General features: G+C 38.3%; 1 protein-coding gene across 3 annotated transcripts in view; it reads right to left on the bottom strand.

Annotated features, from left to right (window-relative positions):
* Positions 1-2,304: 2,304 nt before the first annotated feature.
* Positions 2,305-27,989, bottom strand: part of IL33 (interleukin 33) — a 61,788-nt gene continuing 36,103 nt past the window's right edge. For 2 of the 3 annotated variants that reach the window (XM_004457382.5, XM_058301834.2), the window contains exons 2-8: positions 20,688-20,798; positions 14,519-14,644; positions 13,874-13,996; positions 11,308-11,433; positions 10,696-10,746; positions 9,339-9,436; positions 2,305-7,962 (exon numbers count right to left, since the gene is read on the bottom strand). In XM_004457382.5, the coding sequence (XP_004457439.2) occupies positions 7,735-7,962; positions 9,339-9,436; positions 10,696-10,746; positions 11,308-11,433; positions 13,874-13,996; positions 14,519-14,644; positions 20,688-20,787 (852 nt within the window). In that variant the 5' untranslated portion in view covers positions 20,788-20,798 and the 3' untranslated portion in view covers positions 2,305-7,734. Of the gene's footprint in view, positions 7,963-9,338; positions 9,437-10,695; positions 10,747-11,307; positions 11,434-13,873; positions 13,997-14,518; positions 14,645-20,687; positions 20,799-24,081; positions 24,116-27,989 lie in introns of those variants that run through there. The other variant, XM_023588438.3, reaches the window with a different exon arrangement.

The following is a 27,989-nucleotide window of genomic DNA, read 5'->3' as shown; positions in this document are numbered from 1 at the left end:
TTTTGATCTATCTGTGATTTTAGGTGTCCTGTCTTCTATGCCACTAACTCTTTCCTCTGCCTGTCCATATCTGCTGTTATGTATGTGTGTTTTTAATTTTTTGCATTGTGGCTTTCATAACTATAAGATCTGTTATCTTTTTTATGTATGTTTACAATTTCTTCTGCATGTTCCCCCATTGTCTTTTTTAAAAAATATTTTTAAGGAGGTACCAGAGATTGAACCCAGGACCTTGTATATGGGAAGCAGGTACTCAACCATTTGAGCTATCTGTGTTCCCCTCATTGCCTTTTTTTAAAAAAAGATTTATTTATTTATTTCTCTCCTCTCCCCCCCCAACTCTGGTTGTCTGTTCTTTGTTGTCTATTTTGCTGCGTCTTCTTTGTCCACTTCTGTTGTCAGTGGCATGGGAATCTGTGTTAATTTTGTTGCGTCATCTTGTTGCGTTGGCTCTCCGTGTGTGCGGCGCCATTCCTGGGCAGGCTGCACTTTCTTTCGCGCTGGGCGGCTCTCCTTACGGGGCGTACTCCTTGCGCGTGGGGCTCCTCTACGCGGGGGGCACCCCTGTGTGGCACGGCACTCCTTGCGCGCATCAGCACTGCGCACGGGCCAGCTCCACATGGGTCAAGGAGGCTGGGGGTTTGAACCACAGACCTCCCATGTGGTAGATGGACGCCCTAACCACTGGACCAAGTCTGCCGCCCTCCTTGTCCTCTTGATATCCTTTATCTCGTCCTTCATTTCATTGAGTTGATTAAAGATATTTGTTTGGACAACCTTGATTAGTTTCAAGTTGTGCATCTCCTCCTGTTTGTTCCTCAGACTGAACCATGACTTCCTATTTCTTAATATGGTTTATGATTTTTTGCTGATGTCTAGGCAACTGTTTATCTTGATGGGCTTATTCAGTTGATTAGTTTCTCTTTCTAGTCTGGAGTTTTACTTTTCTTTGTTTTGTATTAGGTGCCCTCTTTGTCACTTAGTTCCACTTATTCTGTATCCTTATTTTATAGCCTTTCTTTGTTCAATGGAAAAAATATTAGATTCAGAAAAAAGAAAAGTTAGAAGAGACAAAAGAAAAGCAAAAAAGAAGGAAAAATAAAAATAAATACTAAGAGGGAAAATAGTAAACAGGAATAAAATTTTAAAGATGAAAAAAGAAATAGGAAAAAATAAAATAATAAAATAGAATGCCACATAAGTGAGAAGAGAAGAAAGAAAGACAAAACAGGGAAAGGCAGAAAGGAAAGAAGAGAAGAAGAGGGAAAAAGAGAAAAAAATAAAAAGAGGAAAGAAAGAAAAAAAGAAAAAAGGTTAAAATAATAAATGAAAGCTAAAAGGAAGAAAAAAGGGAAAGAAAAAAGGGAAAAAATAAAAGACAAGAAATGGGAAGAGAAGAAAGAAAAGAAAAATAAGAAGGAAAGAAAATAAGGAAGAGGAGAAGAAAAAACAAATAGGCAAAGCAAAACAAAAGAAAATGAAAATATGTCTCCCTTTCAGACCACGAGGACTGGCTAGGCAATTCCTCTCAGGCTGCCTCTTTTGGCCAATTGATCACCCCATGCCCTCCTCTCTGGAGGTATTGTGTGAAAAGAGAGAGGGAAAGAAACCAAACCAAACCAAAACAAGCCTCATTCTCTAGCCATCTGCAACTCACTGATTTACTCCTCTCCAGATGCTTGTACCTGCCAGTCGATCATCCCACAGCTAATCTCTCCGCCAGTATCCAGATGAAGGAAAAAAAAAAAGAGAAGGAGAGAGAGAGAAAACGTCTTAAGTTCCCTCAGTTCTCCCCCCTGCCCTGGTTTGCCTGGTACTCTCCCTACCCTAAGCAGGCTGGGCACAAGCCTGTGGGATTGCTCCCCAGCAGCTCCCTTCTCCTCCAGAGCCAGCTGCGTGGATTCTCCTTCCCCAGGACTGGCTGGGCAGTTTTTCTCTCCTCCTGGTTGGGCTGGTGTGTTCCCTTCATCTTGGGGTGGCTAGCCAGCACCCCTCTACCCCAGTGGCATCTGGGAGCCCCCTCCCCCCCAGCTTCTCTCTCCTATACATCATGACACCTTGGCTTCCCTTATACCTGGCAAGCCTGCCTACCTTCCCACAGTTTCTAGAGAATGAGTGCAACCTGCCATTCCCTGCACTGCTGTCTTGGATCTCCCATTGATTGATTTTTTGAATATTAAACTAACTTTGCATTCCTGGGATAAATCCCATTTAGTCATGATGTATTTTTATATCTGTTTTTATCTACAAATCCTTTTTATATATTGTATGTACTTTTAAAAAATATAGTTGGATTTCATATGCTAAGATTTTTTAAAAATAAAATTTTATTGACATATTCATACACGAACATATATAAACAATAAATGTGTAATAAAATTTGTGAGTTTATAAAACAAGCTTGCATATCATCATACAAGGTCCCAATACATCTCCCACCACCAATGGCTTGCATTGTTGTGAAATATTTGTTACAAACTATGAAAGTATTTGCTAAGATTTTTCTTAGAATTCGTGCATATATGTTCATGAGGGATACTGGTCTGTAGTTTACTTTTAATGTCTTTGTCTGGATTTGGGATCAGTAATCTAGCTTCATAGAATGAATTCAATAGTATTTCCTCATCTCCAATTTTCTGAATAGAATTATTCCTTAGATGTTTGGAAGAATTAACCACTGAAGCCTGGAATTTTCTTTGTGAGGTTTTAAACTACAAATTCAATTTCTTTAAAGGATATAGGGCTTATTCAGGTTGTCTGTTTCTTCTTGACTGAATCTTGGTTGTTTGTGCTTTTCAAGGAGTTTGTCTATTTCAGTAACTTGTTGAATTTATTAGGATGTTATCCATAATATTCCTTATTATCCCTTTAATATCTTTAAAATCTGTAGCAATGTCATCTCTCTCATTACTGATATTGGTAATCTGTGTCCTTTTTTTTTTTATCACCAGTCTTCCTAAAGTTTCATCATTTTTATTGATTTTCTCAAAGGGCATATTTGGTTTCATTGATTTCTCTATTGTTTCTCTGACCTATTTAATATTAATAAATTATTATATACATTATCAATTACCCTTTCCTGTATCTTGGAACATTTGTACTTTTATCCAATACTCTTTTGAAGAAATGTGGGTCTTCCTTTCATTTTTTATTATTAAATTTTTTATATTTATAATGTAATATTTGATAACATGAAATAATATACTTATTTGTAGGTTAAGGAGTATAATCAGATAAATATCTATAAAGTTTATGGGTTATTCTTCAGCTTTCAGACTCACCCATTCCAATTTTTTATCCCTTTATTTCTAAGAGAGTAACATCTCTTAAAAGTTCTGGAGGCACTTAGTAGTGGCTTTCTAAGTTCTAATTGTACCTAAGAATAATTGTTCTCAGTTAATATCAATCAGGCTTGCCCTGTTTTCCAAGCTATCATTCACCGAGTGCTTGCTGTGTGCAAGGTGATTCTAAGTGCAGCCCATGAGGCAGGTGCTCTATAGGTGAACTTTGCTTTAAGCTGTAGTCAACAGAAAACCGACACCTACTTAAGCAGACTGCCATAAGTACTATAAGACAATTATGATGGCTCAACAGTGGCACATGTGACCTAGTGCCTTAAGTTAGTTTCCCCCAGGGGTAGACTCTAAGTTAAGGATTTGTGAGCAAGTGGTTATAATGAAAACTTTTCCAAGAAACACTAAAAAGAGGGTGGGGGAAGCAGGGAAGGGGTTCCCTGCTTGGGACAGGAACCTAAGCAAGAATATGACCTCATGCTAAAGTTCAGCAGAGAGTAGCTTCAGTATGAATTACCTAGGGGAAGTTTGGAGTATAATTTAAGATAGAGTTGTTCCAACCCAAGGCAAGGAAGTTGGGCTTTCAGAAACTTTGCAACCCTTCCGTCTGTCTGTGCAAGAGGGAAAAAGCAGCATTAGTAATCTCAGGAAAGTCCTTGTAAGAAGAGCTCAAGTACTGACTTTTGAAAGCACACAGAAGATGATGGTGGTGGTAGTGGTAGTGAGTCTGTGGCACACAGAGAAATGCTATCATGGAATTTAGTATAAGGGACTCCAGCAGGATCTTGGAAGAACACTAATATTGTCTGCTGCACCAGGGCTCTTCAATCTTTCCCTCCTACCATGTTAATGTGTAGACTTTGTCCTCATGTTCACCATCTCATGGACAGATGTTGGCTGCTCTATATTTTGCCTCACATCTTTGGTCCAGGTTGGACAAAAGGGAGGGAATGAGAGACTGAAAGAGGGCATACGAGTTGAATGTGTCCCTTTACAAAAGCTTTTCTCAAACTGTTTTCCTTATTATATCTCATTGTCCAGAACTATGTCAGATGGCTGCCATGTCTAGCTGCATGGGAGTCTTGGGAAGGCGTGTATTTTCAGTTGGGCACACTGCTGCCCTGTACAAAATGAAGTTCTGTTGGTAAGGAAGTGGGAGCATATGTGACGGATACTGATTAGGCAACTACATTATTTGGCAACTTCCCATTTTACAGAGAAGAAACAGGTTACATAACTTGCTGAACTTGCAAACCCTTAAACAGAGAACCAAGCCCATGCTCTTAATATGCTGGATGGTGATTCATGCATTCTCCTTATGGGAGTGCCCTCTGAACTAGGGACTGTAATTGGACTTGGATAGGTGTTTCATCATCCTGGCACCAGAACAGGAAGTAGCTTATTTTATCTCTACCAGCTGACTTTTGCTTCCATCTCAAGCATCCATTCTTAAAATTCCCAACCTCCCTAGCCCTATCCTTGACTATTAAGGGAATTGGAACAACTGAACTTTTCCCTTTTATCTGAGAGTTGCAGGGAGAACGAACTTTCTCAACATGATCTTGAGAACAGGTATATGAATAGATAGGGGTAGGTATTTGTGGTGGTTTAGAGCTTTAGGTACCCCAGAAAATCTGTTCTTAAACTATTCCTGTGGGTATGAATTCATTGCAAACAGGGACTTTTGATGAGGTTACTTCAGTTAAGGTATGCCTTCCTCAATCAGAATGGGTCTTAATCCTATTACTGAAGCCCCTTTGTAAGTGGAATGAAATTCAGGCAGACAGAGGACAGGAGCAGCCAAAAGCTGAAATTCCTAGAAGAACATGGAGAGGCCAGGAAAGTCTGCCTTGTGCATTGCCATGTGACAGAGAAGCCAAGGACCAAGGATTGATGGTAGCCAGTGCCAGACTGCCAGTTTTCATGAAAAAACATTGCCTTGATGAGGCCTTGATTTGGACTATTTTTAGCCTCAAACCGTGAAATAATAAATTCCCATTGATTATGCCAATCTATTGTATGTTATTTGCTTGAGCAGCCAAGGAAACTGAAACAGTAGTAGGGTAAGGGAATAGAAAATTCAGTTCTATTTCTTTCCTTGATCACAAACCCACATTTGTTACTGAACAATTGGAATTTTAGTACATATTGTACTTGTTTTAAGCTCCCGTGGACAAGGAGAATAGCAGATCCAATATACATGGCAAGTATCTAGTAATTACCTGCTAGAAGACAAGATTTCTGAGCTGTCCAGGCAATACTGTGGGCCGAGAAGGGGTTCGAGGACAAGCCTGCTCCAGTTCTCACTGGAGTAGCCTGGCTGGGGATTTCCCTATCCACCATGACATTTCTCAGCACATTTTGGGGCTTTTATTGTTTTGTAGAAGTAGGGATAATAAATCACTCTTTTTAGACATAAATCAAACTGGTGCATTCTAATTAGATTAGTGATTTTTTTCCTACCCCACCCAAAACCACCTCAACTCTTTTTTAGATTTGAATCACAAAAAATATTAGACAGATGATCTATTCCAGATACCAACATTGATGGATTGGGGTATACTTATTTTCACTTAAGAATTTCAGGATATTGAGTCATTTTATGATAAAATCGTTATGCCCTTATATAAGTTTTGAAAAATACAGTTTATTCAAGAATATAAACAATGTAATTAATGATAAATTTATATCATTGCTTAATAATCACTTTAAGTATATCATATAGGTGCATATGGGCAACATTCAGTGTTTATCAGAGGAAGCTATATAGATTCTGTTTCTATTTTTATCTCTATAATAAAATAATTGACAAAGTAATGATACCAAGATATATTATTCTACAATTATATGCTGTAGTACAGTAATTCCCAGCCTTTCAAATCTCATGGTATACCAGCAGTTATATACAACAAGTCTCAGCAAATTTCCTGAAAGCCTGTAATTTTGGGAAAAGTCATATTTTATAAGTATTATTTTATTGTGTTTAACATTTATTATAAGTTTTAAACCTGTAAATATTGTAGTAGAAATTGTTAGAGCTTTAAAACAAGCAAAAAGTATTTCTTTAGAAATTGAAAATTATATGGTTGAGTATTAATTTACTACCTTAATAACAAAGATGTTCCAAAAAAAAAAACCAAAAACCCAAACAATCATCACCCTCAATAGTTTTATATAAAATTCTACAACAGAAGATAGCCCAAGTAGAATAAAGGTGTTGGCATCCAAAAATCAGGTGATATGGAAATAAAACCCAGAGTTGCAAGAGATATAACAAAGACACAGCTGGCCAGAAGAAAAGGAGAAGGGACAGAAGTTAAATGGATATTCCACAATAGGCAGGGTCATTGGGATGCTGGACAACAAAAAGACTTGTTGTATACATAGGAAGCAAGAATTAGAAGATATTTATCTAAATGACAATGAGTGCCTCAAAATCATAGATCTCTGGAAGCTGGGGTCAGAAAGATATGATATGCTACAGACATGATGGATAGCCCATTATTAATATTGTCATATTAATTCTGTGTCTCATCTGGGCTCTAATAGGTTAAAGGACTTGTGTCCTCACCACGGTACTTGGATCCCACATGAGAATCACTACCCAATATGTTATGGTCTTTTAAAAAATGTTTTAGTTTATCAGATATTCACAATGATTCCAGTTTTATGATTGAATTAAAATTTATTTCACTTCCAAATGTATGAATGCCTTGTGTAAACTCAGTATATGAAAAATCAGAATTCAAAAAAATGGAATAATTAGGGATGAAATTATTCACTTTACAAATATTGGATTTATTTTTCTTAATCTTTTTTATTATCCTTGCCTTTTCATACATTTATGTTACCTGCCTTCCTATGTAGGTATTTGAAGTTCCACAACCCGTGACAGTCTGAAAGAGCTGATCTGAGTGTTACCTAGGGCATCTAAACACTAACTTGGTGTTTTATTCCAGTTGAGAAATGGTCAATCCATATAGCATCTGGTTTTCTTTTTTTTTTTTTTTAGCAGCTCTAATGTTCAAACCTAGTGTTTGGAATCAAGGAAAACTGTGCTTCTGTGTAGCTTTTTAAAACAGGCTGCCAAAAGAGAGACTTGGGCTATGAACTTTGCTCCTCCCCAGAGTCCCTAGAGCTCCCTTCTCTAAATGTGGACTGTAAGTGTGAAAATCTATATATTTTTTAAAAGGTATGCAAATATATCTTTTTAGAATATTTGCAAAAATTTTTACCCAATAACCTATTTAGCATACCTAAACTTATATTGAACATACGCTGATGCAGAGAGAAATTTAAAGAACAATACAAAAAACCGAAAGATGAGAAACATTTTCACACATAATAGGAAACAATTCTATAACATATGGTCTCCATTTCCCATAGATGTTGTCCATCTCTTTCTTTACCAGTCATCCCTCTTCAATGGTAGCCGTTTGGGCTAGTTATAGCTTTCCATCATACTATTGTTTTTAAGGAGTTTAAACATAATATTTTCTCTATTTGACTCCTCAGAGTGACTTTCCACTTGAATTAGCTGAAGATGATTATTCTTTACTCCTATAAACATTCCAGGATTGCTCTTACATTCAAATGAAAAATGTATGGAGGACTGCTGCTGGAGGAGAAAGAAGGCCTGGTCTGGCATCAGGTTTTCATATTTATGGAGCTGAGGAAACAGAGAAATCAATTTGTGAGTGGGAAGTACAGAGACAACCGCCCTGTGTTAGAAACTAAAGGGGAATATTCATTTATGACTTTGTAATTCTAGTTACCTTGTTTACTAAGTAGTAGAGGAGAGGGGGGAAGAAGTGAGTGGAGGTTCAGAGAACAAAGAATTTGATTTTCATTGATAGCCAATATACTTTGAGAGGAAGTATGACTTAGAATGATTAGATCTGGATGCAGCAATTCTGGATTTGTACTCCTCTTTGGGCATATTGCTTTATTTCTCAAGCCTCAATTTTTAGTCAGCCAGTTTTATAGATCAGCCATCCCTCAACTTACCCCAACCATGTGAGCAATATGAAATTATTATTATTTTAAGTCACTGAGTTTTGGGCATGTTTTGTTACACAGCAAAAGCTGACTAACACAATAACTCCATCACAGAATTAAAGTTGGGATTGAATAAAACAGTGCTTGTAAAACATTTAGCACTGTGTTTGGTATATAATAATAGTTCAGTATGAATCAACTCTTTTTTTTGAGAAGGTATATATGCCAAACACTGTTAGACACATTTAGGAATGTTTTGATAAGGGAAAGAAAAAAGATGCTAGTTACCATCCAGAGTTTATCTTAATGCCTTCTACGGCTTTATTAGTTAGCTTTATAAATTTATGTGCTTATGTAATTTATATTCTATAGTATATTCTCATGTTTTCTCCCTTGCCTCCACTTTTGGCTTGTTTGTTCCTCAAGATGTTTATAATCCCCCATCTCATGACCAATATAATACTGCTATTTACTAACTGAAGAAAAATGTGCAGTGATCATGTACATTCTATGATCAGAATGTAGATTGTTTTGTTAACCATAAAATTTGGCATATGTGAGTGTTTACAACCCTTCTTACAGTAGGCAATGAGTGTAAACTATTTTTGCATTCTCCTAACAATATTATATTTTACAAAGATAAACTTCTTGGAAGAACATAGTAGTTCCTAACGCCAAATAGAAAAGACTTGAGATCATTCTATGTGGCACTGCTTCTCAAACTCTAATGTGCATGTGAATCACCTGGAAATTTGTTGAAATGCTGATTCTGACTCAGTTGAGGGGGTGTGAGACCTGAAATTCTGCATTTCAAACAAGTTCCCAGGTAATATCATGGTGCTGATGGAGATCAGAGTTTCAGTAACAACTTTCCTACCTATCAGACCACTTTCCTACCTATCCCACCGCAGAAGCAAATTGTTAGTAGTAATTGATTGTCTTTATGTACACTAGTACAAACAAAACCTCTGCAAAATATCCCAAAACACCCAAATTTACACAAATGGGTCAAATCAGTCATGATAATTAAGTAAATATTTCTGTTACCTCCACAGAGAGCTTCTCATTGTTTGCGTGTAGACAGAGTTCTGGGTTTTTTGTAGGGCTCAGGTTTACCATCCACTTTTTACCATCAACATCATCACCTTACAATTAAAAAATTGTAAATTACAAGATTAAGTACTGTAGTTTGATTTAATTTAAATGAATTTAACACTGGAAAAGAGTTCACGATGTCATTTAAAATGATGGCACCATATCTCTTAAGTACAATATTTGCACTCAAATGAAACTACTATGGATAGCTAAAGGGCACCTCTATATCCCTTGAAGTTATGCTTTCTAATTGGAGAGTTGTAACGCTAATGGGCACCTTTCATGCAGCTTTCCTGTCTGCATGTGAAAACCACAGATAGTTCTCTCCCAATATCCAACTGTATAATAACAGAATTTTTCCCAGCCTGCCTTCTTGCAGGTAAGTGTTGCTATGTGACTAAGTTCTGACCAGTGTGGGGTGAGTGAGAGTGTCAGGTGCAATTTTCAGGTTGTGCCCTTAAAGGGAAAGGGAATGCATATATCCATCTTTCTTTGTCCTGTTGTTTGGGATATGATCATGATGGCGAGAAATCTTGAATCATGTAGATTTTGGCAGAGCCACAAGATAGGAGTGGGGCTCCTGGGCAACCTGCCAAGCAGAACTGCTATTCCAGTGCTGGCCAAGACAGAAATAAAGTTTTATCTAGCATAAGCCACTGTTATTTTGGGTCTCTGTTACATGTATCCAAACCTGTATCCTATCTATTAAATTGCAGAATAGATGGGATGGATTAAATAAGAAGAGCTTGGGTTGGAGTCACCTTCTGATACTGCTAGTTCATGTCTTCCTTTCCTGTGGAGGAGTTTTGGATTTATCTTTACCACAAACTTAAGAATTCAAGCACTAGGGGAAGCAGACTTGGCCCAATGGCTAGGGCGTCCGCCTACCACATGGGAGGTCTGTGGTTCAAACCCCGGGCCTCCTTGACCCGTGTGGAGCTGGCCCATGCACAGTGCTGATGTGCGCAAGGAGTGCTGTGCCACACAGGGGTGTCCCCCGTGTAGGGGAGCCCCACATGCAAGGAGTGCGCCCTGTAAGGAGAGCCGCCCAGCGCAAAAGAAAGTGAAGCCTGCCCAGGAATGGTGCCGCCCACACACGGAGAGCTGACACAACAAGATGACACAACAAAAAGAGACAGATTCCCGGTGCTGCTGATAAGGATAGAAGCGGTCACAGAAGAACACACAGTGAATGGACACAGAGAGTAGACAACTTGGGGGGGGGGGATGGGGAGAGAAATAAATAAAAAACAAATCTTAAAAAAAAAAAAAGAATTCAAGCACTATACATAGCCAGTCCTCAAATTACCTGATTCATTTGAGGGAATTTTAGAGTCGTGGTAACGTAATAGTACTGTATCTGAAAGAGAATGCATAAAATACCTTTGCTAAGATATAATATTATCAAAAGGTTTCAGTTCAGACATATGCATAACATATTCTCCAATTTTATTAGATGCTAATAAAAGCATAACTTGTGGTTTTGAGAAAGGTCTCAAAATGTATGAATATTCTAGTGGGAACTCCTCAACACAATTGTTAATAAAATATTTAGAATACTGCTCATAGCCTGGGTATATTCTCTTACTAGACGTTGAACTTTAATGATAGTGATGAGGCTGGAAATTTTTATTGGGCATTTTAGTGATAGCAAATGCATGTGGTCTCTCCTTCCATCTTTCACAACAGATACCACTTCTCAATATCAGCAATCTTCCATGATGAGCCCTAACAAAACTTTAGAGTCCTTCTCAACATAGTGATATTCAGGTACCCACTGCCAAAGCTTTGAAATTAGCACTTAGCATAAAATCAATTTTGCCTTGTCTGAATTAATCTATTACTTATGGTTTAGTAGATTGATTTTTTACTTTACTTTTCTTGTATCATTGTACCATTATAGGAAGGAGAAATATTTTACCTTTCTTTTGGTCTTTTCCTGAGTCTTCCACATAGATCTGATATTGTTCTCCTTCAAAAGCAAAAGTGATGAACCGATCGTTGTATGTACTCAGGGAAGCATAAGATTCTGTAATAGGTAAAGTTCCTGCCATAAAAAATTAAAAAAATTTGTTCCCATCAACAATTATATTGTAAACTTTTTTCTACTTTTTTTTTGCAATTTGAGTGGCAATTTGTCTGTCCTTGTTAGTATCTTGTTCTTTTAGGAGATAGGCGACACACCCTTATGTAGCTCAAAGGTTGAGGTGTAGCGCCTGAGTGGGATGAAAGTTGCCAGCCTCCTGTGTGAGGGCCGTGGGAGGACATATTAGTGTGCTCACAGGAGGTGCCACACATGGTCTAGGAAACTGTGGGCAAGCAAAGACTGTATTTTTTTCTTTATAATTTTATTTCCATTTATAGAAACAAATACTAAGAGGAGAAACAAAACTTCCCCATCCACAATGGGGAACAATTTCATAGTTAACAGTTAAATGGAAAAAAAAGTAGAAATTCTAAACTTTGCTATAGCTTTAAAACAGTAATGTCCGATTCAATTAGAAATCACATTCAGATCTCAAACTTTAAAAAAAAAATTATCATTTATCCATGTCCATCAAAATAGTCTTTTGCATGTGTGTGAAAAGACTGTATTTTGATAGACATGAATAAATGACTACCCATTTGTAAGGTGTGGAGTGACTCAGAGTCTTCTGACAGTCTTGAGGAATGCCCCAATCTATCCTCTAGCTAAAAACTGGGGACACTTAGCACAATGCCCCCAATTTTTAAAAAATCACAGACCACATGGAAAATGATAATCTTTTTATGACATGCTGGGATAAACTGGAACAGATTTAGGGACTACCGATATGGGGCTGGAGGGAAAAACCATGACTTTTTTTGCATTATAGAATTATGCCGAGAAAAATAATATAACAATATTAAGGAGAACACTGTTGAATTTGTATATGTGCATTTAAATTGAAATTACTTAAAAATATTTAAAGGGAAACTTCAGCATGCTTCTGGGAACTTAAGATATTTATATCAGGAATTATGCTTGAAATGGCAACGTGATTCCTGATCAATTTTTTTTTTAAAGATTTTTAAAAAAATTTATTTCTTCCCCTTCCCTCCATTGTCTGCTCTCTGTCCATTTGCAGTGTATTCTTCTGTGTCTGCTTTTATTCTCATTAGGTGGCTCCGGAAACCAATCCTAGGACCTTCTGGAGTGGGAGAGAGGCGATCATACTCTTGCACCACCTCAGCTCCCTGATCTGCTGTGTCTCTTATTATCTCTCCTCTGTGTCTCTTTTCATTGTGTCATCTTGCTGCAGCAGCTCTCTGTGTGGGCCAGCACTCCCGCGCGGGGGCAGCACTCCTGTGTGGGGCAGTACTCCATGCAGGCCAGCACTCCATGTGGGGCCAGCTCACCACATGGGTCAGCTTGCCTTCACCAGGAGGCTCTGGGATTTGAACCCTGGACCTCTTATATGGTAGACAGGAGCCCAATTGCATGAGCCACATCTGCTTTCCCCTGATCAATTCTTGATGGTCACCGCATACGTGGAACTTTGACTGCAGGAGATAAAATTTAAACCACTTTAACAACTATTTAAAACGTATAGGAGTTGAAGTTATATTTAAAAATATGACGGTCCTTTTCTTTTATTGTCAAAATGTTAAAATTGGGAAGTGGACTCCATCAAGTGGATAGGGCATCCATCTACCACATGGGAGGTCCGCAGTTCAAACTGAGGGACTCCCTGACCTGTGTGGAGCTGGCCCACGCACAGTGCTGATGTGCACAAGGAGTGCTGTGCCACGCGGGGGTGTCCCCCACGTAGGGGAGCCCCACGTGCAAGGAGTACGCCCCGTAAGGAGAGCCGCCCAGCGTGAAAGAAAGTGCAGCCTGCCAGGAATGGCGCTGCACACACGGAGAGCTGACACAACAAGATGACGCAACAAAAAGAGACAGAGATTCCCGTGCCACTGACTACAGCAGAAGCGGACAAAGAAGACGACGCAGCAAATAGACAAGAGAACAGACAACTGGGGTGGGGGCAGGGGAAGGGGAGAGAAATAAATTTTAAAAAATTTTTAAATGTTGAAATTCCTTGGGTATTTTTCCTAAGGGATGATCCCCCCAAATCCCACCCCTACCCCTGGAATAATGTATATGAAATTCTAATCCATAGCAAGCATTTCAAAAATAATACCATAGTTCTAAACTATAGAATGCACGTTCATTGTTAGAACAGTGACCTTGCACCTGGTTATATACTAAATGGATACATCAGTGGCAAATGGACATTTCTGATACATGCTAAGGCACAGACTTGGGGCTGCTGTGTGGAGCAACACTTACCAGTGTCCTGTGTCTTACCTTCCAGCTCCTCCCCCAAGACTAATTGTACCTGCGATACCTGGAATTTTTTTTTTTTTTTTTTTTTTTTTTTTTTTGAGGTACAGGGATTGAACCCAGGGCCTGGTACATGTGAAGCATGAGCTCAATCACTGAGCTACGCCCCGCTCCATGATACCTGGACGTTCAGGTGTGCTGTTTCGTAACCGGATCTCAGGCGAGTGCTGCACAACGGAAGTGTCTAGGAGTGTCGGCTGTGGACAGACAGCGATCATAGAAAGTTGCTCCTCGTGCTTGCCACCTACAGGACAGAGGTGGGGATAGGGGCCGGCCATCAGTTCCCAGTCTGCACAAAACCAGCCTCTGAAGATTTCCAGTAGAGTTTGCTTGCTGCCAGGGGTGACTGACCCCAGGGCTCTGGCCACCCCAGGACCTGAAGAGATGAAGGCTTCCTGGCACACTTACTACCGCATAAGGCATACCCGTTGGAGATCAGGAAGAAAGAAAACTAGTCAGCCATTGTCTGAACACCCAAAAGCCAACCAATATATTTGTTTACTTCCTTTCTGTAAATTAAAAAAATCACTTAAAAATGTAAATGTATTGTATGTATAATTTTGTATACTCTGTTTCCACTTAACATTAAACCATTTCCCATGCTAATAAAAACACTTTATGTGCCCTTTTTTAATGGTTAAAAAATATCCATTATCTTTAGTCTTTTCCAGGAGGGAAAAATATATATCCAGATGTGAAAAATGAAGGCAAATAGATGTCTGTCACTATATTAAAGAATTTCCATGAAGTGTACAGTTCCCCTTACCTGCTTTCGGTGGATGCCTTTTGTTTACTTTTCTCCTAAAGTAACAGGCCTTCTTCTTTATAGTGAAGCCGGAGCGTAGCTTCATTGAGTACACCTGGCAAACTTCTTTGGCCTTCCGCTGAGATTCTAAATAATTGAAAACATTATGATTTTTGTTTCATTCCATCCATCCTTATCCTTTTCCTAATCCTGATGTTAGCAGACCAAGAAAGAAAGGACAGGTCCAAGTTGTCATCAGAAATACTTGGGGTCAGTTGTGTTTCAAAATTCAAGTTTTTTGGATTGTAGAAATGTATTGTAGAACGTATACTGTATATATGTTGCACCTCCAGTGGGAACTGGGCAGCACACCATAATAAAAATTAGTAAATTTATAGCAAAACATAGGAAAGTTCATACAACATGAAATAAATAAAGACCTCATATTAGTTGCAATCAAGATTTAAATGTCAAATGTCAGATGAGTTCAGGGCCTATTTTGCTGTCAAATGAATTATTAAAAACTTAAGTGTTTTGTTTTTTTTTAGCTTTTGATTTTCTGAATTGCATGTAAGGGATTGTGGACCTTCACCCAATATGTATCAGTGTTTGCCTGAGGGAAGACTCCTAAAATCATATGCAATCTGCAATCCTTTCTACTCACATATTACATACTTATAATTTGGGAGGGATAGCTGTGATCTATAAAGGTTATTAATATTAAAAATAACTACAGTAGGCCAAGCACTATGCTAATAATTTTACATATTATTTCATTTAATCCTCACAATAATCTTTCAAGATTGTCACGGTTACTCCCATTTTACAGTTGATAGGCTGAAGCTCTTAGAAAGAGACACTTGCCCAAGGTCACAGGGCTTGTCAGCTGTTGTGACTCAAGCATGAATAATATCAAAGCCACTTTTTTCATTCTTCCCATTTAAGAAAATCCTACTTGCAATTTGAGAACTACCAAAATGCAAATTCAAATGAAATCAGTTGAAGTAAAAAAGTTAGCCAAAAAATTTTTTAAATTTCAAATAATAAATTAAATTTGTTAGTTGTAAATTGTAAAAAGTCTCTCAGAGTCAAATAGGAAAGAAAAGTGTAACATGAAGCAGGATCTCAATTTTTAACATTATACCAAATGAACCATATATATATTGTATATATACAATATAGCCTAATTTAAATTGTTCACAGTGATTGAGAAAATGATTATCTGTGACTTTGGGATCTGTTCTATGATTTTTTTCCCCTAGCATATTTGCCTTTTTATTATAATGTCTTTTAAAGTTAACTAGAATAAAATTTTTATTTGGTACTATTTTGAGCTATCTATACCATGCCTCCAATTCAGATGGATAGCTACCTTTTCATATTTTCAACTGTCTGAACAGAAGACCACTTACATCCACTCTGTAACTCCCTAACATTGCCTCACAACCTGGAAATTCAGCTAAAATAGTTCCCATTTGTATAGTGCTTTTCTAATTACAAAGATAATTTTCAGTGCTAATAAGTGCCAGAGTCAATGTTGAATTTCATCTCCTGAAAACTAATTTAATACTTTATTAGCTGTACGAAATTGTCTTTTCAGAGTTAAAAGGCATCAACAACAGTAATCATGCACATACTTTATATGCTTATCTTTATATTGTAGTCAGCATACTGGAGGGACATGAAAGGCATGTCTAATATTAAGAGTGGACTCTGTGGGGCACAAGATCTGGCTTTTGGGTAGTTAGAATGAGGGTCATGATATTGAGTAAATAATGGGATGGAGAAAAGAGTTAAGGATTAAAGATATGGGTATAGCTTAAGTGGTAAATAGCACTGAGTATAATTTATGGGGGGGGGGCAATGACTAAATTTGAAATACTAAAGAAACTCTGCATTGGGAAAATCTGTTAAGTATACTTGAGTGCCCTGGGCAGAACCTGTGGAGGCTGTATTCTTGGGAGGAGAGTATAAAGCTGGCATGGACACGAACTCTGCAAGAAAGAGTGCTCCACTGGGGTCAAAGGGCTAGCCAGAGCTTATTTTATGACTGTTACGGCTTCCTACATCTCCATCCTGCCTACTATCTGACAGAAGTGCCTTAGTATGGCTTCTAAGGAAATTCTGATAACTAGTTTCATTGTAGCAACAACATGAGTTCCATTAAGCATTTCTGGTGAGGAAATGGGAAGAGGCCTGGGCATCTCTTTCTGTAGTCTGCCAGGCGATGGCTGAAAGAAACTACAATAGTGAATCACTTAATGTTCCATTTCTTCCTCGAATGTCTGTTTCACCAAGGCCACTTCCCACTGCTTATTACATTTGACCTTTCTGTGCCTTTTGACTCTGGTCACCACGTCTTTGTGAAGCCTCCTCCCTTCCTGCCATGTCACCAGTCTTCTTAGGTTCTTATTTCTCTCAGTCAGTCCACACCAGTACCTTTGTTAGTTCTTCCTCCTCTGCCTGCTCCTAAAATGTTGCTGTTCCTCAGGGTTTTGTCCTTGACCCTCTCTTCTCACTCTAGACTTCCTTTCTGGGCAATCGCACTGGTTCCAATGACTTTAGTCATCTTTTAATATGCTCTTAACTCTCCAAACTGCACCTGCACCTTTGATTGCTGTCTGGAGCTCTGTATCTGACTCTCTTTCTCCACAGGGCATTTTGACTCAGCCACCTTAAAATACCCTCTTGAATTCTGGAGATCTTTGCCTGGATGACCTACTGGTACCCAAAACTCAAAATACCCATAATAAAACTTTCTCTACCCCAATATATTCCTCTTGAATTCCCTGCCTTGAAAAAATGATACCATTACTTACTCATACCTACTCTTAAATCAGAAAGCCAATAATCATTCATTTTCCCCCTTCCCTCCATCCTCAGTTATTCAATCAGTCACTAAGTATTAATGATTTCAATTTCTAAATATACCTGAAATCTAGTCTCTTCATTCTGTTGTCTTAGGTCAGGCCCTCATCATTAGTCTCTAGCTGATTGCAGTAGACTTCTGACCAGTTTCTGCTCCTACGGTTATAGCATTTTCACACCACTACCTCCAATGTGCTCTTTCTAAAATAAAAATATCTTGTCATTCCCCAGGTTAACTTTTTCACTGGTTCCCTACTGAAAACAGGATAGAGCTCAGACTCCTTCACTGGACCAGATATTCTATGGACAGACCCAAACTAAAGAGTGTGGTCTCTACTCAGTTCCAGATAACTACTGTCATACATTCAATTTTAGTGCAAAATCTCCTAATTTTAAAATGTTGGCTCAATTAAAAGACAGCAGCAACAACATCAACATCAATAACAGTCTTCTGGCAAAATAACATACTTCTGCTAGATGGATCTGGCTAGACCTGTAAATGAAGGAGGCTGAAATGATAGGAAAGGAAAGGGTTGATGGATGTGGTGGGGAGAAAGTAGGAGAGGAGAATGGTCTAACCCTGGTGAGTGTCTTCCTAGAAACTGGAAAGGGATGAGCTTAGAGAGGGGATTTCCTCCAGATCATGAAGTCCTGCATGCTGTTGGCACAGAAATGTCATGGCTGTGGCCAGAACTCATATGGGACCTGATGGCATGGATACCTATAGTGGTGGACACTGAGTCATGTGGCTTTGTGAGCTGTGGATTGTGACAGATCCTGGTAGCCCAAGAGAGAGGAGGGAACCAGAATTAAACCAGTTCTCTTGCCTTGTCACTTGGGGGCTCTGAGCAGAAGTCTATTCAGAAAAATAAATATGTGACACGATGAGTTTTGAGAAGTGGCTCTTGCCTGTTACATGCTTCACAGCTGTTTATTGGATTTTTGGCTAGGGCTATTCAAAGAATTATGATTTTAGTATTAAACTGAACCAATATTTTTGAAAAGTAAGATGTACTAAGGAACAATAAAAATAGTGTGATGCATTCCAAAGCCATATACCTTATTTTATTGCACTTTGCTTTATTGTACTTTGCAGATATTGCATTTTTTTATAAATTGAAGGTTTGTGGCAACCTTGCATTGAGAAAGTCTATAGGTGCCATTTTCTCAAAAGAATATGCTATTCTTGTCTCTGTGTCAGATTTTATTTAGGGTCTGAACGTTGTTTTTAGACAATGCTATTACGTACTTAACAGACTACAGTATAGTGTAAATATAACTTTTATATACACTGAGAAAAATAATTATGGCTTGCTTTATTGTGATATTTGCTTTATTGTGGTAGTCTGGAACTAAAACCACAATATCTCTGAGGTATGCCTATAAATGATTTGAAGATTATCATTGCTCCTCTAATGGTGTAAATAAGCAGTTAGGGCCACTTCACTCTTAAAGGAGGGGTTACCTTTTTTTTTTTTTAAGATTTATTTTTATTTATTTCTCTCCCCTCCCCAATGCTCCCCTGTTGTCTGCTTTCTGTGTCCATTTTCTGTGTGTTCTTCTGTGTTCTCTTGCATTCTTGTTAGTGGCCCTGGGAATCTGTGACTCTTTTTGTTGCATCATCTTGCTGCGTCAGCTCTCTATGTGTGCGGTGCCGCTCCTGGGTGGGCTGCGCTTTTTTCCACACAGGGCGGCTCTCCTTGTGGGGGGCACACTCCTTGGGCATGGGCTCCCCTACACGAGGGACACCCCTGCGTGCCATAGCATTCCTTGCATGCATCAGCACTGCGTGTGGGCCAGTTCACCACACAGGTCAGGAGGCCCAGAGTTTGAACCCTGAACTTCCCATGTGGTAGGCAGATGCTCTATCAGTTGAGCCAAATCTGCTTCCCAAGGGTTACATTTTAACAGTTGCATGATTGCCAGCGGCAGAGGAGCCTCTGGCTGACCTCCTCATTTCCGTTTCTATAAAGAGTCTATGTGTGCTAGGCACAAAGAAAATACACCCTTTGTTCATTTTGGAATCTTGGGGCCCAGAGTCACTTCCACTGAGTCATTATTTCTACACAAGGCATTTTGACTCAGCTATAAGTAAAAGGATTAATTTTACTATGATTTCCTGGCCATTCATAAACCACAGTCAAATAAGTCATTTCTCTGGTTACTAAGGAATAAAGTGAGTAGACAAAAGGACAGAAGGGAACAGAAGTGATATTCTTTAACACTACTTTCTCTGTTACCATTTCAAACTCCAGGGAAATGGAGAAGAGCACAAAGGATAAGAGTGTGTCAGTATGTTCTGTGGCTAATATTCAGCTGGGGGCTGTTTCTACACTAAGACCTTCTGGCCCTTATGTGGGTTCTTGAGAGATTTCCTGATCTCATACACAATACGCCTATGTTCTCTTCCTCTTCTGGGGCACTAATCCTCTTTCTCACTGAATCCCTTAGCAGAACTCTCAAATACTAGTGGTTCCAGGGCAGAGGAAACTGGCATATGGGTGGGCATAGGAATGAGCATATGCTGAACTCTTCTACCTGAGGAGAAGAAACCTCATCAGAATGCAGCTATGGCGTAGTTTACTGCTTAATCCAGACCTCTCTCTTGACAGTGTAGCTCTTGGATTTACATGACCATTTTAAAGACTCTTTTCCCAGACCCCACCATCATTCCTCATCCTCTTTTCCTCTTAGTCTACAAGGGTTCTGTTAACTTTCTTTAGTGTTTTTGCTTCCATATGAAAAATACGAGAGTGAATTTGCATGATTCTTCCCTAGGACAGATAATTTTGAGGATCAAAGTGGTATTGTATCCCTTTCACCTCAGAGTTATAGCTGCTATCTGACTTTATTTTACCCTTCGACTTATTCCAAACCCCTTGAGTTTGCAGCTAGGTAGACTTGAGCATCATTCGGTCAGTTCTGCTTTATTTGGGGCTTGGATTATTCAAATATCTCACTTATTATTCTCTACTTCTCTGAAGTGGCAAGACATGATCATATGCTTGATATACCAAAGGTTTGGGATTTAGAGACAGGAGGTGTGTGGAGAGAGAAGGGGCTGATATAAAGGGATAGTATTAAGTTCATTGCTATTAGCAGGTTAAAATTATTTGAGGCATTTCCATTCTGTGATGTATCAAAAAATTAAAAAATTAGCTAAAGTCTGTTTTAACCATACTTATGAGCCAACCCTTTCAATTTCAGTTCTTGTATTCACAGTAGCTTTTGATAAGATAGCATGTGTGAACATAGGAATGATGAAGTTTTGATAACAGATAAAAGTATTGTGTAAAACAATCAAGAATACTTAGGTCCTTACTTCTCAGCTTGGGAGATTTTGCTGGAGTTTTGCCTGCTGAATTATTCGACTTGGCATGGGGGATTTTGGTGGTTGATTTAGGCTTCATTTTCAGCTTCATTGTTCAGGCTTCTGTTGGATTAAAATATAATATAAATTCAATTGTCTTAGCTTAAAAACAGAAAAAAATATTAATAACATAACAAATAGAGAAAATAATTATCTTGGTAAATTGTAAAATAGTATTCTGAATATCCATCCATAGTGGAATATAGTCCAAGGACAAAAACAACTACAAAGAAATCTTAAACTTCTTTTAATGGACTTATTGTTAGTGCTAATATTAGTATTGTAATTTTTAGACTGTTTTGTTAAACTATAAGATAGAGCAAATAAGTAGATGTATTGATGTTGTACGGGAAAGGAGATACAAGTATAAAATAAAAATAGGTGAGCTGAGCACGAAACACCCTGTTGTGTCAGAAAGCAATGAGTCACTCAAAAACTAACAAGAAACTTGAGCCACCTTGAAGGATCTTCCATAGGCCTAATTTGGCATAATTTTAGCATAAAAATAATGAAGGTAACTGACTATAAAGCATTTAATGAAAAAGGAAACCCCTAAGTCCATAGCAGCTCTCAAAAATGAATGAATATGTAAGAAGCGAATCTAGTCATTACAGAAAGTATGATAGAATTGGAAAACACCACTTTGCAGCCCTCAATTTAATACATGATTCAGGCAGAACCATATGTGAGGGGTTTTGGGAGATCAGAATATTCACATGATGTTAAACTATCATCCCATTGATCACGTACTAATCGAAAGAGGGAAAATGTCTTTTGGAACCTCTGGAAACCGTGGCCTTCTGATGTGGGGGCATTTGAAGTTTGTGGTATTACATATGAAGTGTTCTTGTTACAAATGTTTAACCTGAATCTAATCAAGCCTGCAGGGATTGACAAACTTTTTTCGATAAAGGGCTCAATAGTAAATATTTCAGTTTTTGTGGACCATGCATAGTCTCTGTCTTTTGGTCTTTTCTTTTTATTTTTTTACAACTCTTAAAAATTTTTAAATCTGTTCTTAGCTTGAGGACTGTACAAAAACAACCAGGGATGGAATTTGACCCACAGGCTGTAATTTGCTCATCCCTACCTAGAACTTCACCTTTCATGGATCCATTTTTAGGCATTCAAGAAATATAACATCCCTAAGATATCGAAAATATTCCACAAATATATTTTGATAAATGTTTGTGATTATGCTTCCCACATGTACATAGATGCATCCTCTGCCACAAACTGCAGAAAACTCCACGTTCTTTCAATATGGTACTGTGACCCAGTGCTGTCATCAAGGTATGGCAGAGGTGCTGTGGTTTGTGGAAGGAGCAGAACTTCCTCTCCAATCTAAAACTCTCTCATTGCCTGAAATTCTACCAATAGTTACAGCTTCATTTGTTAAGCATTGCCCTTTCTTTCTGCTATGATTTTTTGAAAAACCCAAATCATTCCAGGATTACCATTTAAATCTATAAACTTTATGTGAATCAGCTGTTCTAGTTGGGTAAGGGGGGAACATTTAATTCTTGTGTTAGAATACTCATTGGAAAATAATGAGTCTGAGCCTAGACAGCTCTATAATTTGAAATTCCAAATTATCTGGACTAGGTGGAGCTATAATCTTACAGGAAGGCAGCCTATTTATAGCCATTCATGATGAACAAAGTAGAGCAGTTGAGGACTCCCTGTTCTGCCCCTCCACGTTCCTGTTGCAGTGAATATTATCATCACACATCTTGAGGACCTTCTATCAATCCTCACCTTCTTTCTCTCATCCACCCACCTTTAGTGATCATGAACATGAAGAATCAGAGTATCTTAGACATCATTTTACTAAGACAGACACTCTACAGATGAGTAGAATGAAAGACTGAAATGTTAAGTGCATGGCCCAGAATCACAAAAGCAGAACTGGGATCAGAACCTAATTTCTTGATCCCCATCTTGTACCTCCCACCACCTACTCCCCCCCCCCCCCACAAAAAAGGAGGAAGAAAATATAAGAATCTGGAATTTAACCTCAAATGCTCAGCCTTTGTTTATACAAAAAGCAGTTGTCCAACTGCTTTGAAAAAATACATTTCTGAAAGTGGTATTAATTTATATCATAAAGTATATAATAGAACAGTTAGGTAACACTATTGTACTTTAAATTGTACAGAAAATATTTCAAATAGTAGCATGCATACAATATGTGCTCAGGTAACATTTTACTGATAACATGAAAAGTGCATTGCTGTTTAATTTTTTTCTCTTATTGAAGGGTCCTTATGTCCCAGAAAGAAATTTCTTCAACATAAAAAAGGTGCATTAAGAAATAAATCTAGGGAAGCAGACTTGGCCCACAGATATGGCGTCTGTCTACCATATGGGAGGTCCGCGGTTCAAACCCCGGGACTCCTTGACCTGTGTGGAGCTGGCCCATGCGCAGTGCTGATGCGCGCAAGGAGTGCCCTGCCACGCGGGTGTGTCCCCACGTAGGGGAGCCCCACGCGTGAGGAGTGCACCCGTAAGGAGAGCCGCCCAGCACGAAAGACAGTGTAGACTGCCCAGGAATGGTGTCGCACACACGGAGAGCTGACAGAACAAGATGACGCAACAAGAAGAAACACAGATTCCTGTGCTACTGACAACACAGAAGTGTACAAAGAAGAACATGCAGCAGATAGACACAGAGAACAGACAACTGGGGGCGGGGGGAAGGGGAGAGAAATAAAATAATAAATAAATCTTAAAAAAAAAAAAGAAATCTAGGAAATGTTTAAATCTATATCCCACCCTTGGAGAGTTTGAACTCACATTAGCATTGTAAAGATTCTGCCTTGAAGAATTCATCCGTCCTTGAAGAACCCTACGTACTTTCGTTTAACTCATTATTTCCAGTAATAACTTGATCTTGTAACCTTTTTTTCCTTTGGAAGTCCTCCATGGATTAGTTTGACAAAACACAATTGGAGGAACTCTACTCTAAACCAACATTAGCTTGCATTGTTGAAAAAGATAAGAAACTAAAAATATTGCCATTTACCATGGAATCATTTACACAGAGAAAGTCAGCAGCTTTTTAAGAATCACATGTTGTCAAAAGCATAATCAGGAAATTTTTCAAATCATATTCCAAAAAACAAAGCATTTTCTTCAAACAATCTACACATTTTTACATTAATAAATACACTCATTCTTTTCACCATTTTGCAGATTTAAAATTTACTCTTCACTCTCCGATTTTTAAATCAGAAATATTTCATAATATATGTAATAGTATATAAGTAAACATCTGTATTTCTTTTTTGCTGCTTTTTCCAGTGATACACGGCAAATATTATTGCACAAAAGTTATAATACTCACCTAAATTGTAAACCTGAAGGACTTTTCTTTAATGATGGTTTCCTCTAGTCAATGTTTGGTGGTAGTTAATACAACTGGCAGTTGTTTTCCAATTCTTTTATATTCACACACATGGATTAAGCAATATTAAGTGACAGCGTTTGGTGAATGAGGCAATGCGGTTAGAGCTGGTTAAATGGATTAAAACATGTGGATGCATATCTTATTTCTATAGTCAAATTCTAAACAGAGATTGCAGTTTATTTGAGCTGTAGTACTTTGAATGAATTATATGCTTAGTCAATCATTACTTTCTATAAAACCTCTGTGACGTGGACTTTATGTGCATTTATTGCTCAACGAAGGTTATACTAGGGCACAGATTGTTTAATTGCATTTCTCTTTGCTACAGAAATTTAAAAACTTTTTAATGATACCCGTGCCCTTAGGAAATTTGTAAATGACGGAAAGCACATATGCTGTAGATAGATCCTGACATTCTTTTTTCTATGCAGAAATATTACACACATACAGATCCCCTTTTTACTAAAAATTGAATCATACTGCAAAGTTTGTAAGCTGCCTTTTCATTTTCTGATTAACTCTATGTCATACACATTCAGGGAAAAACATTCTTTTACATGTAGCATTCTAAATGGCATTTCAATCATATGAATAAAGTAATCAGTATTTTATTGATCAATACTTTGGCTGTTTTCATTTTCTTTTTTCTTTGTTTTTCCATTATCACCAATGTTGCAACTGATAGCTCTATATGTGCGTATGTGTGTGTGTGGGTGTGTTTTGTGATTCTTGGAAAACCTTTTTAAGTTTATAGGTAGAATAAATTCCTAGTAGTCTGATTGCTGGATTAAAGAGTACACATATCTTATATTTTGATAGATATTGCCCAGTTGACTCCTGGAAGTTTTATATCAATTTATAATTCTATAAACAGTCCATATAAGTGCCCTTTTCTCCACCCCCTTAACAGCCGTGGGTGTCATCAGCCTTTAAAATGTCCACCTTTCTAAAAAGTGGAAAAATCTTGTTTTGAATTTATTTCATTTGATGAGATTGAGCATTAAAAGAACATTTGTTGCTAACTTCTGTAAATTATTTTTTTATGACATTTTTTAAATTAAGAAATTAAACCCTGTTCTGTGGTATGTGTTGCAGTTTTTCTCCAGTGTAATTTTTTTTTCTGAATTTATTCTCATGGAGGTATAGAAGAATCAAAATTGCTTTACTGCTATTACTGATATACCTGGGGGTACTGATGGGTAATCTTATCACCACCTCAGTCATTGTTAGTAATTCACTCCTCCACTTTCCCATATGATTTTGCTTAGCAATTTATCCCTCTTAGATATGTGTTACATCCCAATTGCCATTCCAAAAACCATCAGGAATTCCCTGATAGGCAGTAAATCCATCTCCCTCCTGGAATGTGTGGCCCAGATCTTTTTGTCTTCTTTCCAGCTACAGTTTTTCCCCATCGTGTTGTCCTACGGTTGCCGCATTGCCATCTGCCACCCCTTGCACTGCAGGGTTATGGTTACCCCAGACCCATGCCTGCGGAGAGCACTGGACTCTTGGTTCAACAGACTGGTCTCTGCCACTCTTCACACAGGGGATATATTCAGGTTCCCTTTCTTTGGTTCCAATGTGATATATCAGTTCTTCTGTGTCATTGCACAGCTCTTAAGGGTCTCATCCTCTGATGTGTACTTTGCTAAGCATGTGTTCCTTGTCATAGGTACATCCATGAGTTTATCATGCTTTGTCTTTTTTTTTCTTTATTAGAGAAGTTGTGACTTTACAGAACAATCATGCATAAAATACAGGATTTCCATATACCACCCAATTATTAACACCTTGCATTGGTGTGGATATTTGTTATAATTGATGATAGCACATTTTTATAATTGTATTAACTGCGGTCCATGGCTTAACTTAGAGTTCATTGTTTGTGTAGCGTAGTTCCAAGTCTTGAAAAGATATGTTTCCAAAGAAGATATATAAATGGCCAGAAAGCACATGAAAAGATATTCAACATCATTAGCCATCAGGGAAGAGCAAATTAAAACCACAGTGAAATGCCATTTACACCCATTAGAATAGCTTCTGTTTAAAAAGTGGAAAGTAACAAGTGTTGGAGAGGATGAGGAGAAATAGGGACACTCATTCATTTTGGGTGTCAATATAAAATGGTGCAGCCACTGTGGAAAACAGTTTGGCAGTTTTCAGAAAGCTAAGTATAAAACTACCATGTAAGCTAGCACTCCCACTTCTAGATATATACCCAAAATAATGGAAGGCAGAACTCGAACAGATATTTGCACACCAGTGTTCATAGTAGCATTATTCACAATTTACAAAAGATTGAAGCAACTCAAATTTCCATCAGTGGATGAATGGATAAATAAAATGTGATATATATATATATATTTATTTATTTATTTCTCTCCCCTCCCCCCCCAGTTGTCTTCTTTGTCCGCTTCTGTTGTTGTCTGTGGTATGGGAATCTGTTTCTTTTTGTTGCGTCATCTTGTGTCAGCTCTCCGTGTGTGCAGCACCATTCCTGGGCAGGCTGCACTTTCTTTTGTGCTGGGTGGCTCTCCTTGTGGGGTGCACTCCTTGCGTATGGGGCTCCCCTACGCGGGGACACCCCTGCGTGGCACAGCACTCCTTGCGCGCATCAGCACCGCACATGGGCCAGCAGCACACGGGTCAAGGAGGCCCGGGGTTTGAACCACGGACCTCCCATGTGGTAGACAGGCGCCCTAACCACTGGGCCAAATCCACTTCCCAGCATTGTAATACAATTTAGAAAGACTGTCATTTCATATGCTATCTTGGGACCAGACTGCAATGGGCTGTGAATGCTATAGTAAGGAATTTGAATTTTATTCTGTAATCAGCAGGATTCTTGTAAGTCTTTTGTTAATTTTTATTGTGGTATCATCTATTCAACACAAAATTTCCCATTTTAACCATTATGTGTATAATTCAATAATATTGAGTTCACAGTCTTGTACTACCAACACAACCATCCATTTTCAAATATTTTCTTTACCCTAAAAAGAAACACTGTACCCATGAAATAATAATTACTCATTCCTATCCCTCAGCACCTAGCCCCTGGTAACCTTTAATCCACTCTCTAGCTCTATGTATTTGCCTATTCTAGGTATGTTATATAAGTGGGATCATACAATACTTGTCCTTTTGTATCTGGCTTATTTCATTCAGTGTTAGGTTTAAAAGGTTCATCCATGTTGTAACATGTGTCAGAGCTTGCTTCCTTTTTATGGCTAAATAATATTCCATTGAATGTATAAACCACATTTTGCTGACTATTCATCTGTTGATGGCTACCTAGGTTGCTTCCCCTCATTCGTTATTGTGAATAATGCTGCTACAAACATTCGACAATAAATATCTTTTTGAGTCCTGTTTTGAAAATATTTTAAGCATCATCAAAAGTGTGTTTTAGGAATTTTATGGCCCTGTGAAGTACCATCTGAGGGGAGGAAAGAAAAGAAAGAGGAAAGAAGACCAGTTGGGAGGGCAATTAAAGTAGCCCAAGCAAAAAGCAGCATGGACAGAGCTAGGGCAAAGTTAGTGGGACTAATACGGAGGGGGTAAAGGGGTTTTGCAGGCATTTCCTAATCTTTGGATTATTAGAGTAGGAAAAGATCCAGCAGTCCCAGCTCCAGCTCCATTAAGTCATGTGGTGGTTGAGAAACTGAGTCAGGATTAGTGCCCAAGTCTTTTCACTCCCAGTTAAAGAGTGTATCTGTTTCAGTGGCTCCACCATTCCTTTTTGAAGTGGGTATATGAGCTCTGAACTGGGTGTCAAGGAAAGTGTCAAGGAGAATGGAGGTTGTGCGAGTAGTTAATGACAGGACACTCAGTAAGTGGCA

Source organism: Dasypus novemcinctus, chromosome 8, assembly GCF_030445035.2.
Source record: "Dasypus novemcinctus isolate mDasNov1 chromosome 8, mDasNov1.1.hap2, whole genome shotgun sequence".
Lineage (NCBI taxonomy): Eukaryota > Metazoa > Chordata > Mammalia > Cingulata > Dasypodidae > Dasypus > Dasypus novemcinctus.
The sequence above is the reverse complement of the archived record's forward strand: the minus strand, read 5'-3'. Positions and strand labels throughout refer to the sequence as shown.